Source organism: Microcaecilia unicolor, chromosome 7 (assembly GCF_901765095.1).
Source record: "Microcaecilia unicolor chromosome 7, aMicUni1.1, whole genome shotgun sequence".
NCBI lineage: Eukaryota > Metazoa > Chordata > Amphibia > Gymnophiona > Siphonopidae > Microcaecilia > Microcaecilia unicolor.
In genome coordinates this window covers 254,673,283-254,688,203 of record NC_044037.1, presented here as the reverse complement: position 1 = coordinate 254,688,203, position 14,921 = coordinate 254,673,283, and the positions used below count along the sequence as shown (strand labels likewise).

General features: G+C 45.3%; 1 protein-coding gene across 1 annotated transcript in view; it reads left to right on the top strand.

Annotated features, from left to right (window-relative positions):
* The first annotated feature begins 1,310 nt into the window (after positions 1-1,310).
* The window catches only part of EPC2 (enhancer of polycomb homolog 2), a 177,115-nt gene continuing 163,504 nt past the window's right edge, over positions 1,311-14,921 (top strand). The window contains exon 1 of the mRNA XM_030209088.1: positions 1,311-1,706. Coding sequence (XP_030064948.1) covers positions 1,554-1,706 — 153 coding nt within the window. The 5' untranslated portion in view covers positions 1,311-1,553. The remainder of the gene's footprint in view (positions 1,707-14,921) is intronic.

Below are 14,921 nucleotides of genomic sequence, written 5' to 3'. Positions count from 1 at the left end.
GCAATCTCTAAGGGTAAGATTGAAGATGTTTTGATTCTTTTTTTCAGATAAACCCAATAGTATTTCTACAGGTAGCATGTGGAATAGTTTTGAGCAAGTTTAAATTGAGTTGATAAATAAAATAGTGGTCAGATTATCAATCAGGGAGATATCCAAATAATTTTACTGATATAGTGGTGCCCCCCCTTCCAAAATCCATAGGTGCAGATTTAGCATTAGTTGAAAATTGTCACCCTGTGGCCAGCATCCCTTGGATAGTAAAATTACTTGAATTATTAGTGAATGAACAATTGCAGTGGTTCATTGAATCACCCTGTCTGGCTGGGTGTGTCCTGAGGACTGGGTTGAGAACCCCTGGTATAGTACAATATTTATTGTGTTTGTTTTATTTGTTAATGTTTATGACTGCATTTAGGGGCTTGATTTATTAAAGTGTGCTACTACATGAACATGTGCTAACACACATTGATGCCCTTTATTTACCACAAGACTTCCTATAGGAAAGCTAGCTTTATATATTGTTAGTAAAATTAAATCCCTGTGACCACACTTGGGAGTCATAAATATGTAACATTAACACCCAAATTAGAAAATGTTTATTTTCAAGTTCATTAGCTACTTCTGTAATCTTATGAGAAAAGTTTGGAAAGGAAACCAGGTCGATTTTATTTTTTATTTGTTGGACATGTTGTGATACTTAGGTTATGTTATGAACTACTCCGAGTTCTCGTTTGGAAGTCAGTTTACAAATATCAATTATATTAATACTGGGCTATTTTTATTTAGTGATGCAGATAATTATGAGTTACTTTTGGTTACATATATTATTAAATGATTCGCTTACTATGTTACTCTGGACCACAGAAAGGACATTAGTAACATAAGAGATAAAGCAACAACTTAAATTTAAAAAGTACGCACTTTATTACGCAGTCCTCTCACATACTTATATTTTAGGTATATTTGCATGTTTCCAAGTATCTATTATAATAAAGTAAAACACGAAATGTTGAGGTACAGTTTTTTTCCTAACAGAAGAAAGCAAATACTAAAACCTTGGCCTAAAACCATAATTGCATTATGTCAATAGCAAGTAGTTGCCATATATCACATAAACCTTTCTTCATATCTGTACCCGGCACAGAACACACAACAAATTCCTGTACATGCATAGAACCACCCAAGGATTCCACTATTGGATGCTGACGGCGGTGTATAGCGCACACTTTCCGCGATGTTGCCTGCCGGCTGCGCGCGCACCCACTGTGCCGACGTCTCGCGCTGGCTGCTGGGATCGCTTGCCGCCTTGGTAATGTCCGCCATGTTTGCCATGGCGCAGGGAGCGGATCGACCGAACGAAAATCGGATTTAGGCTGGAGAAAGCCCGTCGGAAACATCTTTCTTGCGCCCCGTTCCGGATCTCTGGGCGCCCATGAGTCCGCTAGGGGTAAAAACGAGCGGCTTCCGGGCGTTTTTGTGACCGAGATTGTAACCTCTTTTCTGTCCCCCTTTCACGTTTTCGTGTTATTGTGATAGGAGCAAGAGGGAAAACAATGAGTAAACTCTCTTTCCGAGCGCGGGCGCTAGACGCCGCCAAACCTCTCCCTATCTACCGCGGCAAAGACATGCCGGATTTGAACGACTGTGTCTCGATCAACCGTGCTGTGCCGCAGATGCCAACGGGGATGGAGAAGGAAGAGGAATCGGTATGTATCTTTTGTTATTATATTTATTTTTTTCCATTGTAAATAGGGCATTTGTATTCAGGAACTGACTACGCTTGAAGAGTTACGTAGTGATAGTGGCCTGAATGGTGCTATACGTCAGGAAAGTTGCGTAAGATTCTCCGCAAGCGTAGCGCTGTCCGCCATGTTTTGCGTCCCGTCTCACGTCTAATGTTTTGATTAGCTCGCGGCGCTTACGCACGGGGAGCGCCGTAAGTGGCGTACGAGAATAGAGCATTCCGGGCCGTCCTACTGCTGTAGTGGCAGCAGGCTGCCACTCCCCCATAGTGCGCTGCAATGCTAAAATGAAACAACACTTGCGTGTTTATGCAGTAACTGTTCAATCTGCTTTCTGGGGAGCTTGTAGACCAGCCATGTGTTGTGTATTTTAATACACCCAGGTCCGAATTGCTGTGCATGAAGCTGTCATCTATTTTTATGTATTTGTTGCATTGTACCCCACATTTTCCCACCTATTTGCAGGCTCAATGTGGCTTACATAGTACCGTCAAAGGCGTTTGCCCAGTCGGTGGTTAACGAATACAAAGTTGTATAGTGATCGTATGAAGTATAAGTGGAGGGTCGGAATGGATGAAGATTTGTTTTCCTGAGCTGTTCTCTGTCAATATTCTTGTCCACAAACTCGCAGAAACCACATCATCTAGTAAAAGAGAGAGAGAGAGTCGAGGGGAATTGTTGCACTTTGCAGTTTTACAAAAGAGGTATTCACTTTTTTAGTTGAGGACGCCCGGGGCTGCTTGCTGGGAGCAGTAGCTACCCCCGGCTTATCAGTAGCGGCTCAAGGTTGCGGTCTGCAATGGAAGTGTATTTGTGTATGTGTGTGTGCGCGCCCCACGTTGCTGTTTTGGTATTTGATAGTAAGGAAGTTTGCACTGGAGAATTTCCTGAATGAAAGGCTCTCCGCCCCGCCGAGCGAGCATTGGTTCTTCTGGGTTTCTGGCTGTCACGGGCTGCCTTCACTTCTTCGTTCATTGGCTTGCTGTTTTGACTATTGATGTCGTATGCGCCTTTCTGAGCGCTGATTGGCTCTGATTTCGTTTTGCCATGGTAATGTTTAATACCTGCATGCACCTCTTGAATTTTAACATCTGTGATCTCTTTTTGGTAGAAAACTGATTTGGAGAACATATAATTTTTGTTGTTGCGCATTCATTCGGAACTTGCTGACAAACTGAAAGTTTGTATTTTTAGTGCATTTATATCGTACATACAGGCGTTTGATATAATGGCTTTTATTGTTTGTAAATGGTTTTACTTCTACAGGATCCTTATTTTAAAGCATAAAATGGATCGAGACATGCTTGATTCAAAAACATGTTTTCTCTATTGATTGCATTAATAAGAAACTGTTGTCTATTTTATAACGCCGGTTTGTTTGCGCAGATTAATAGTGTTGTCATGCTTACATGTGTAACTAAATTATAGTTTGAATTAGTGTTCCACACAATTTATATTGTCTTGTGGTTTTCTTATTTAACGGCCATGTTCTGGTTCATTCTTTCAAACTAAATCATGAGATTAGGATACTTATCTGGAAAAATAAGGAATCTACTGGTTTGCACAACAGAGCGCCACATTTTCACTTGGAGCTTCTTCAGGAGTGTTATTTGTGTGAGAGAGACTAGGAGGAGGCACATGAGAGAATAGGTGAAGGTACAGGAGGCACATTATTATTATTATTAACATTTGTATAGTGCTACCAGACGCACGCATGAATAAGAGAGAGAATAGGTGAAGGCATGGGAGGCACATGAGTAAGGGAGAGAGCGAATAGGTGAAGGCAGAGGGGGGCACAGAGAAAATGGGTGAAGGCACAGGGGGGTAGAGAGAGAGAGAATGGGTGAAGGCACAGGGGGGTAGAGAGAGAGAATGGGTGAAGGCACAGGGGGGCAGAGAGAGAGAATGGGTGAAGGCACAGGGGGGCAGAGAGAGAGAATGGGTGATAGCATGGGGGGCACAGAGAGAGAAAGAATGGGTGAAGGCCCTCTCCAATGGCTGGTAGGGTTGCTGAAGCCTTGCCAGCTGAAGAAATCCGCTGCCTAAGTCATCCCTTCCTCTTCGTACTGCCTCAGGAGCCAGTAAGTCAACAGGGTGCCTCCAGCCATCAATGCATGCACTCCCTAAGCATGCTTGGTACGAGGAGGAAGGGGACGCTTTGCCAGTGGATCTCTTTGGTTTTGTCATCCCCACCAGCAAAGGTATGATATCTAAGGTTGGGGGGTGGGAAGGAAATGTGCCCCCCCCCCCCCCATGAACAGCTGGTTATGCCCCAACTTTAAACGCAAATTGCGATTAAAAAATTTTAATCGACATGCAGCTCTAGTTTTAAAGAAATGATAAGTAGTAGTAGTCTATACTGTATATGCATGAGAACTGTTTTTTAGATCCAGTAAGTGTACTTTGAAATGGCACAAACAACTTTTGAAGAGCTCATGTTCTTTTGTTTTGGCAACTTATGTATCACTAGTCAAAAATATATTTAGATATAAGAAAGTAACATAAGTAGCAGTTTTTGTAAAAGCTTATTGAACTGTTCTAAATCAGTTCCAGTTAATCTGTACATTTGGAATTGATTTTATAAAGACAGGTTTGCTGTATTTTTATTTCTAAGTACTTTTACAGTATGCTGCCTTACCAGCAAATTTGGGGGTCCTTTTACTAAGTTGCAGTAAGCACTAACACGTGTTTACCATGTTGGAAAATACACTACCGTGGGCATGCTTAGGTGCCCCACAGTAGTTTTGGCATCTGCGCATGCTTTGTATTTTTTAGTACTGGGTAAGCGTTTGGGGTGTGCACGGTTAGCGTGTGAGCCCTTCCTGCCTAGTAAATAGGTATCAGTTAGGGCTCACATGTAGCCATTAATTGTAGAAATGAAAATTCGGTAATTTATATATATAAATTCACAGTCTGACCTGTCTGGTTTCTTCCCTATTTCCTTGTTTCTACAGTATGCCAGCTGCATTGCAGCCTGTACTACAGTTGCTAGCAGCAGGTGCCACATATTAAGCACCTTAGCATACTGACAAAACTTTTTCCTCAACTTTATTCCTGTGTAGTTCTGAATTTCATTATCTGGTACAAACATTAAATGCACTGTTGTAATTCCTCTTTAAAGATTTCATATTTTAAAAAGCAACATTGTATATGCTTAGCGGATCTTTTCGTGTAAATGAGTAAAGGGGAAGATAGATCAATTGGTAGCCTATGGCATTATAATACAAAATTAAAATAAAGTGGAAAGACAGATTACCTTAAGTCATACTCTACCTTTCAAAAGATCTGTATGTGTAAAAAAATAGAATTCTGTTTAAACTCCAATGTTTAACAAAGAAAGTCAAATGAATGCCAACTGTTTGATGCAAGCTTAGGGAAAAAGATCTAGACTTTTTGTGTTCTAACCTTTCAGTCTGTCTTTTTATTTTATTTATTTATTTGTTTGTTACATTTGTATCCCACATTTTCCCACCTATTTGCAGGCTCAGTGTGGCTTACTTAATACCCTAAAGGCATTCTCCAAGTTCGGTAGGGGACAAGTACAAAAGATGTTATGGTGGTATAGGGAAGATTAGATTCAGTCACATGGGGTTAAGGTAGGAGGGTTTGATAATGTCCAATACAATCTTTGATAGTGAAGTGTTGCAGGGTTGAGGCATTTAAGTTGGGTCAGTCAGGTATGCCTTTCCGAATAGGTGAGTCTTTAATGATTTCCTGAATTTTAGATGATCGTGGGTTGTTTTCACAGCTTGTGGCAATGCGTTCCACAGACGTGTGCTTATGTAAGAGAAGTTGGACGCATGGGTTGTCTTGTATTTCATTTGGGTAGTGGAGATTGAGGTAAGTCCATGATAAGCTGGTACTATTTCTGATTGGGAGATTAATCAGGTCAGTCATGTAACCTGGGACTTCACCGTAGATAATCTTATGGACCAAGGTGCGGGTTTTGAAAGTGACGTGATCTCTAATTGGAAGCCAGTGCAGTTTTTCACGGAGTGGTGTGGCGCTTTGGAATCGTGTTTTACCAAATATCAACCTGGCTGCTGTGTTTTGGGCTGTCTGGAGTTTCCTTGTGAGTTTTTTTTTTTGTTACATTTGTACCCCGCGCTTTCCCACTCATGGCAGGCTCAATGTGGCTTACATGTACATAAGTACATAAGTACATAAGTAGTGCCATACTGGGAAAGACCAAAGGTCCATCTAGCCCAGCATCCTGTCACCGACAGTGGCCAATCCAGGTCAAGGGCACCTGGCACGCACATGGGGCAATGGAGGGTTAAGTGACTTGCCCAGAGTCACAAGGAGCTGCCTGTGCTTGAAGTGGGAATTGAACTCAGTTCCCCAGGACCAAAGTCCACCACCCTAACCACTAGGCCACTCCTCCACTCTTACATCCTGCATAGTTTCCATTGCAGTAGTCAACGTGGCTTAGTACCATTGATTGGATTCAATTAAATTATTTTACTTTTATAAATCTGTTCTTAAGCTGACTTTACAATCCTGACAATTAAAAATATAAAACATCCAATGTCATCCAATCCTTTTACTAAGCTGTGCTAAAAGGTGGCCGATGCTATGACTAGTGTGTGGGTTTTCCCACATACTAAGGCCACTTAGCGTGGCTGAAAAAACAGAAGCTATAAAGAATTCTACATCACCTCGGCTAAATTTTGACTAGTATCTCTGTTTCCTAAAAACAAGCAAACAACCCCCCCCCCCCAAAAAAAAACCTCATTTTAGAAGGATAACATTACTTTGCACGTTACACTATAGCAGTGATAAGTAATGATGCTTATGCTATGGGTCTCATTTTCAAAGCACTTAGGGCCCTGTTTACTAAGGCGCGATAGCATTTTTAGCATGCGCTAACACTAGAGAAACCCATGTATCCTGTGCATGTCTCTAGTGTTAGCGCACCTACAGACTGGCTTAGTAAACAGGGCCCATAGACTTACAAAATTCCATATTTTACTCTGGAACATTCAAAGTCTGAGTGCTTTGAAGATACACCTCTATGTAACTTTGTAAGTATGTGCTTTAAAAATGAACACCGATAATTCTTATACAGTTGAATATTTAAGACATTTGAGGGCTTGTTTGTTAGCATGTGGTAAGTTCACTAAATGGAAAGCCTGTATGATAACTGTTGAGGATGCAGCCAACATCTGCCCTGCATTTTTACTCTACAGGTCACACTCATACCACACAGGCCCGCATGAAATACATCAGCAGCACTGAAATTTCTGTGCTATCTGTGCTTTGCTTTTTAATTATGGTTCCAGCGCCCAATTTTCATCCCTCCAATCATAGCCCTTCTCTTATAATAGCTCACTCGGGACAAGCACCCCCCACCATACACTAGTCTTGTGAGGGAATGGTCTGTCATGAGGGAGGTTATGTTCTGGGGGCTTTGTAATCTGGTGTTGCTGATTGGATCAGGGAGAGTTGGTGCAGGGTTTGGGGGAAACGGGTTACAACTTGTCTGTAGTCTTTTTTTTTTTTTTTTTTTTTTTTTCCTTTTACTTTGTTTTGTGCAGTGGTTGCGCTGTCTGACACTTTGAAGTGGCGTTAAGCTCACCTGTGCTGTTGGCAGCAGTTACAGTTAATGTGCAGTTGCATACTGTCGGTGCTGGCCACACCTTATCTGTGCCTATAACCTGCCTCATTTTCACCCAGTCCATGCTAAACAGTGAGCTTGGGATTTTTATTGTGCTGGCTGGTTTTAGGGTGTGGTAGCCGTTAAGCAGTCAGCATGGATGTTAGCGCATGTTATCACGCCTGCTCATCTCCGTAGTGATGGACTGTTTATTACTTTACATTTGTGTGATGGGCCTTTCCTTGTCATAAAGCAGATGAATCCATTCCGAGTGGGTTGTGTTCATCAACCAGCAGGGGGAGATAGAGAGCACTGAAAAACCATAGTGCCTCATGGCCAGCTAGCTCCATCTGCCTCTTCAGTATTCTCTATCTCCCCAGCAGGGTGGACGCAGCTTATTCAGCTCCTTCAGAAAATCTGCCTGGAGTGGCTCCTGTGCTGTTGCCAGTTGTAGCAGGGGTGTTGTGGCTGGTGGTGCCCACTTTAAAGGCACATAGATACGCCCTTTCCCTGCCTTACCCGGCCACCGATGTGGATGTAGACACATAGGCTAGCCAGTCCTGTCCCTGTCTTTGCCAACGCTGTGGATGCAGGCACATAGTTTCACCCTTTCCCACGTTACTTAAACCTCTGGAGTGAAAAAAAAATTGCCTCTTGCGCTGTTGCCTCTAACTTTCCTCACAGCGTTAAAAAAAAAAAAAAGTTGCGCTGTAGCGCTGCAGTCCCAGAAAAGAGGTTTTCTTCTGATTGTGCAGCGGATCGGAGCTCTGTGCACTCGGTCCGGGGAGGTAAGAGCATTTTGTAGCTCTCAGGACGATTTTGGCACGAATCCACCATTTTGAATTTCCCGCCGTTTTCGGCAATGGCTGCGGAGGTTGTTAAGCACTTTTCCCGTTGTGGCAAGCGCATATCAGCAGCAGGGCTCTGTAAATCGTGCTCTTCTGATGTCAGAGCCGGCCCGAGCATGGCGAGCGAGGTCTCTTCCTGCTCCGTGGAGCTGGCAGCGGGCGCCATTTTGGAACAGCATGGCGCGACCCCCGCTGAGGCGGAGGGGTTAGAGCCTGGAGGGGAGCCTTGTATGGAGGCTAATATGAGAGCTATTACCCCCGGAATGGAACCGAGAGTCCAGGGTGAGCCATTCTCCCCTGAGTTTGTTTTGCTGCTGCATAATGCATTTATGTTAAAAAGAGCTCTCCCACAGGGGTCTCAATTGGCCCTGCTGCCTGTGTCCCCTCCAGTGGAGCCCGGCCTTGGATTGCCGTCAGGAGCGTTTTCCCCTGACAGATGGCTGCAGGACAAGCGCAGAAGGGTGGATTCCCCTTCAGAGAGTGATGCACCCCCCTCCTGTGGTCGGGATGTGAGGAGTCTGAGGGGTCTGGCAGGCCCTCGTGGTCTGGAGAGCCAGAGGAAGGTGCAGGATTGCCACTGGATCCAGATGATCCTTCCGCGGTGTGGATTTTCCACCACGATGAGCTGCCAGCGCTTATTTCTAATGCATTGCAGGCCCTCTCTTTTGAAGATCCTGCTAGTGCTGAAGTCTCCTCTGCTAATCCGAGGATGACAAGTACTAAGAAGCCTGCTCGAGCCTTTCTTTTGCATGACTCCATCCAAGAGCTTATTTCGGCTCAATGGGCTGACCCCAAGGGGCCTTTGAAGGTTGCCAGGGCTATGGGGCAATTATACCCTCTAAGTGAGGAGCATTTGGCGCGCCTAGCTGTGCTTAAAGTGGATGCCCTAGTCACGGCTGTGACAAAGAGAACTACCCTCCCAGTTGAAGGAGGGGTTGCCCTGAAGGACATGCAGGACCAACGCCTTGAATCAGCTATAAAGCGGTCCTTTGAGATTTCAGGCCTATCCTGAATTGAAAGCGATATTCCAGGAGCTTCTGGCCTTTCAGTTGACCCTGGAAGGATTGGCTGTCAGAGTTCTGTCGGACAACACGACAGCAGTAGCCTACATAAATCGACAGGGCGGCACTCATTGCAGAGCACAGGCCGCGCAGATTTGCCACTGGGCCGAGCTACATCTGCAGTTTCTGTCAGCATCTCATATTGCAGGTCAGAGCAACGTGGAAGCCGATTATCTAAGCAGGAATCAAATTGACCCAGCTGAGTGGGAACTTGCAGACAAAGTATTCCTGCATATCTGTGCCAAATGGGGGATGCCCGTAGCGGATCTTATGGCCTCCAGCGCAAATGCCAAAGTCCCGTGCTTTTACAGCAGACGGAGAGATCCTCGCTCGGCGGGGTTGGATGCCTTGGCTCAACCCTGGCCTCAGGGCCTCCTGTATGTGTTCCCTCCGTGGCCCTTAATAGGGCGAGTACTCCTGCGGATTCGGCTACACCGAGAGGTGGTTCTCATCGCCCCGAATTGGCCCAGGAGGCCGTAGTATGTGGACCTCCAGCGGATGCTGGTGGAGGCTCCCCTGCCGTTACTTCTGGTACCGAATCTGTTGTCACAGGGACCGGTAACCATGGATTACGCCTGCCGCTTTGGTCTTACGGCATGGCTATTGAGAGGGTGCAATTGAGAGACAAGGGTTGTTAAAGTCATTTCCACTCTCCTACAGGCCTGCAAGCGTTCCACTTCCGTGGTTTATGCCAGGATTTGGCGCCAATTTGAGGCTTGGTGTGCTGCTAAAGCGATTACAGCTATGCGGGCTTCTGTCTCGCCAATACTTGACTTTTTGCAGGATGGTTTACAAAAAGGCCTTGCCTATAATTCCCTGCGTGTTCAAGTGGCAGCCTTAGCATGTTTTCGAGGGAAAGTCGCTGGCCTCTCCATGGTTGCTTATCCGGATGTGGCACGGTTTCTTAGAGGGGTGCTTCAGCTCCATCCTCCCGTGCGGGCTCCGTTTCCGGCCTGGAACCTGGGGTTAGTTTTAAAGGCAATCAGAACAAATGCAGTATTGCTAGAGCAAAAAAAACATAACCTAATACTAAAAGAAGCTCTAGCAGCAAAATAATCAGTGCTAAGTTGGAAAAGTGGAGAAAAAAGCCCTCAGAAACCATAGGTAAACTGCCTATGGTTTAGCACGTGGTTATATATTATTCACAATGATTAGTAACACATGTGGTGGTTCTATCATTGGGTAAAAAAAAAAACTCCACTTACACAGGCTCAAAGTCATGTGCCTTAAATAACTAATGAAAAAGAGATATCCGGGTTATTTGTATGGGGATAAAGAGTTCACGCAATTTCTAGCAGGTAAATGGAGGGAGTACGAACGATTTAACCGGCAACACAAGGATCGCCCCGATCTTTATTGGATGGCCTCTAAGGCAGTCCTTCGGGGTGAAATAATAGCATATGTGCAGGCACGGAAGAAAAAACAGGCCAGGGCGATATTACATTTGGAGACCCAGCTTTGGAAGGCCAAGCGGAACTATATAAAAGCCCCGATATCTATAAAGAACGGTACCTAGCAACTCAGACGACGCTCAATGCGTTGATCCATAGCCAAACTAAAAGGTCACTTTTATACTATAAGTGCAACCTGCAGCGGTTTGGAAACAAAACGGGTGCGCTTCTAGCCCGGGTGGTGAAAACGGCAGGCCCTGGAAGAGTGATAATGGCAATGAAATACCCCCAGGGAGTAATGAAAAATAATAGCGAAGAAATAGGGAAGATTTTTCATACATACTTTAGCACGCTGTATAGTAAGCAGACATCAGTGAGCCCGGCCAATTTGTCAGATTATTTGGGGAGGGTAGGACTCCCGAAACTCCAGCAGCAACACATAGACATGTTAAATCAACCCATTAGCGGCAAAGAGTTACAAGACACTATTAAATCCCTAGCCCTGAGCTCGGCCCCGGGATCAGATGGATTCATGGGAGAATACCATAAATCACTACCTAAGGATGGGTTGGAAGCACTAGGGGGCTACCTGGAACAGATAGTCGAGGACAAGAAACTCCCCCCATACGCGAACGAAGCACTGATCACACTGATCCCTAAGCCAGGAAAGGATCGGGCATACCCGGGCTCTTACCGACCCATCTCTTTGATTAACGTAGATGTGAAAATTTTGGCGCGGATATTGGCTGCGCGCCTGGAGCACCTATTACCAGAGCTTATTGGTGAGGAGCAAGTGGGCTTCGTACGGCACAGACAGGCGGGCAGTAACGTCCGACGCCTCCTACTGGCTATGGCACAATGCCACCATGAGCAGAGCGCTGCAGTGATCCTCAGCTTGGATGCCGAAAAGCCGTTCGATAGGGTGAACTGGGGGTACTTGTTTGGGCTCTTGAACTATATGGGAGTACAGGGCTGGTTTTGAGATGCGATAACAGCTTTGTATAGTGACACTAAAGCAGCAGTATTAGTGAACGGGGTAAGAGGAGAACTCTTCCAGATACAACGGGGGACAAGACAGGGGTGCCCGCTCTCTCCCCTTCTCTTCGTTCTAGCAATGGAACCATTACTTCGTGTCCTGAGAGGAGATGAGGGGGTGTGGGGGGTGTCCTTGAAGGGGGGAATAGTTAAAGCCCTGGCTTTTGCAGACGACCTGCTGGTAGTGACTCGAGAACCTGAGCGTTCAATACCTCGGATACTGAAGGTGATTAAGGAATATGGGGAGCACTTGGGTTACACGCTTAATATTCAAATGTCCAAGGCGTTAGAGATCTTGTCAGGGGATAACATGCAACACAAGATACCACTGCCTATAGAGTGAGAACAAGAGACAATCAAGTATCTAGGAGTGCACATACCACGAAACCTCTCCTTAGTGTATACCTTGAATGTGCGGAAGCTGTTGAATGATACGAAAATGAGTTTGCAAATGTGGCAGGGCCTCCCTATATCATTAATGGGTAGAATAGCCCTATATAACATGGTGGTAGTCCCCAAGTGGTTATATGTGTTCCAGACCTTGCCACTATATTTGACCATAGCTGATGAGAAAAGATTAAACAAGATCTTACAGACCTTTTTGTGGAACAAGAAAAAACCCAGAACAGCCTTGTCTAATCTGCATCTCCCGGTGGAGTTTGGAGGCATGGGGTTGCTGAATCTGCGCCATATGACAATATCTAGCGGCCTAAGACACTTAAATGACTGGCTGAGGGGCACACAGTACTTCACTCCATCCCGATTGGAGCTACCAGAAACTGAGCAGACACACATAAGTTACTTGCTACACAGACGCAGCAAGGAAGAAACTAACTTGTTGGACAAGGCGCAGCTTCTGCCGACAGCGCAGGCAGTCTGGTATTGGCTCTGTCGGCACCACCGATTCTCACCACGTATTACTCCATACCTCCCAATCTGTGGCAACCCGGAATTCCAGCCGGGTCAGATCTACACAGTGTTTGCTCGATGGAAAGAGAAAGGCCTGGAATACGTACTGCAGGCCATAGATACAGAAGGACGGCCTAAACCGTGGGCAGCACTCCAGGCTCAATTTTCCTTAAGCTCAATGGATTGGTTTTGGTTTCATTACCATCAACTAAAGCACTATATAGAGAGCCTCCCGATAGAAGCGCTAGCAGAAGATGTGCAAGAAGAACTAAGTTCGGCGCTCTCTTTGGGGGCACAGCACAAAGTGCCACTAACGTTCTATCACAGACACCTCAAGGACATGGCAAAAGAACCGGATTTTGGGAAATTATCCAAGCTATGGAGCGAGGAATTGGGGACAGAGATCACCATTGCATTACTGTGGGAACACTTGGTTGGATACCGTAGAAACACTGACCAAGCGAATTATTGGGAAATACAATTTAAGTTCACACTGAGAGCATATGTGCCACCCAGGTGGGCATTTCACATGGGAGTGTCACCTGATGGGGCATGCCCTAAATGTGCAGCGGAAGGTGCAACGCTGGGTCATATGTTTTGGACCTGTCCGCGGATTCGGAAGTTCTGGAAGGACCTGACCAAGCAAGTGGCCGTTATTTGGAATGTAAGTTGGCAGATGGATGCTCGGCTGCTTTTCGGCTACCTGCGAATTTCCAGCCCCATTCCGAGGGGATGCCGAGCCTTTACCATTCGAGCAGTGATGGTGGCGAAGAAATCAATATTGTTGGCATGGCTGACCGCGGAGGGCCCCACGATATTCCAGTGGAGAGGACAGATGATCTACCTGTTGCGCACGGAAAGATCGAGCTTGCGAACCCGGAGACTATTGGGCGCCAAGTCTTTTTGGAATTGCTGGACGCCGTTCTGGCTTATGCTGACACCCTATGCTAGGGGGCACCTAATGAATATGTAACAAAAATGTATAACAACTGCTACCAAACTAGCTGAAGTGTGAAGTCTGGGACTAAAGACTGCAAGAGGGCAGGGGGAGGGGGGTTGTTTGATGGGGAGGGAGAAGAGGGGGGCAAAGTATAGGGGGAGAAAATGTAAAAAGTTACTGGAGAGAAGTTTAAGCAGACTAGGCAGCTGCAAGTTTATTGCTAACGTATGAAACGTAATGAGCTGTGTTGTTAACAGCAATAAGTTTACTGAGTTAGACAACTAAGAAGAAGCACATGTATGCTTAGGATGTTTTATGATTTCTCCAATAAAAATTATTGAACCATAACTAATGAAAAATGAGTCATCCCTCACATTTCCTTTATGCAGTCACGTTCTCAGGTGACTTAAATCAAAATCAGCATAACAGAAAAACTTGCACTTAGCTTTGAATTAAGTACTCATCATTGTCCATTCTACGGGGACCCGTTTCACCTAGAAACTCGGCTTGATCAGGAACGGAGTACTTTAAAGTTGTGCTGAAGTTGAAATGGAAGCTCTAGACTTTTCAAAATAGCGCCATGGACAAAGATGAGTACTTAATTCAAAGCTAAGTTTTTCTGTTATGCTGATTTTGATTTGTCGCCTGAGAAAGTGACTGCATATAGGAAATGTGAGGGATGACTCATTTTTCATTAGTTATTTAAGGCACATGATTTTGAGCCTGTGTAAGTGGAGTTTTTTTGTGCCCAATGATAGAACCGGTGTGTTACTAATCAATGTGAATAATATATAACCATGTGCTAAATCATAGGCAGTTTACCTATGGTTAGTTTTAAAGGCCCTTCAGTGTTCGCCTTTCGAGCCGCTAAGGCGAGCTTCAGAGAAGGATGTGACCCTAAAGACTGTCTTTTTGGTGGCCATTACTTCGGCGAGACGGGTGTCTGAATTCCAGGCGCTGTCCTGTCGAGACCCTTTTCTGCAATTCTCAGAGTCCAGAGTTATGGTACGTATGGTGCCTTCCTTCCTGCCTAAGGTGGTTTCAGCGTTTCACCTAAACCAGCCTATTTTCCTGCCTTCCTTTTCCAGAGAGGAGTTTCCGGAAGCCTTTGGGCAATTGCACCTTCTAGATGTGCGAAGGGCTCTGTTGCAGTATCTGCGCATGACAAATGCTTTTAGGACCTCTGATCATCTTTTTGCCCTGTTATCAGGTCTGCGCAGAGGGTCTCCAGCGTCTAAAGCCACTATAGCCCATTGGCTCAAGGAAGCTATTTTTTCAGCCTATCTGCTGTCTGGCTGGCCTCCGCCTGAAACCTTCAAGGCACATTCCACAAGAGCGATTTCCTCTTCTTTGGCTGAAACTGGAGCACTCTCTCTGCAAGAGAGATGTAGTGCAGCTA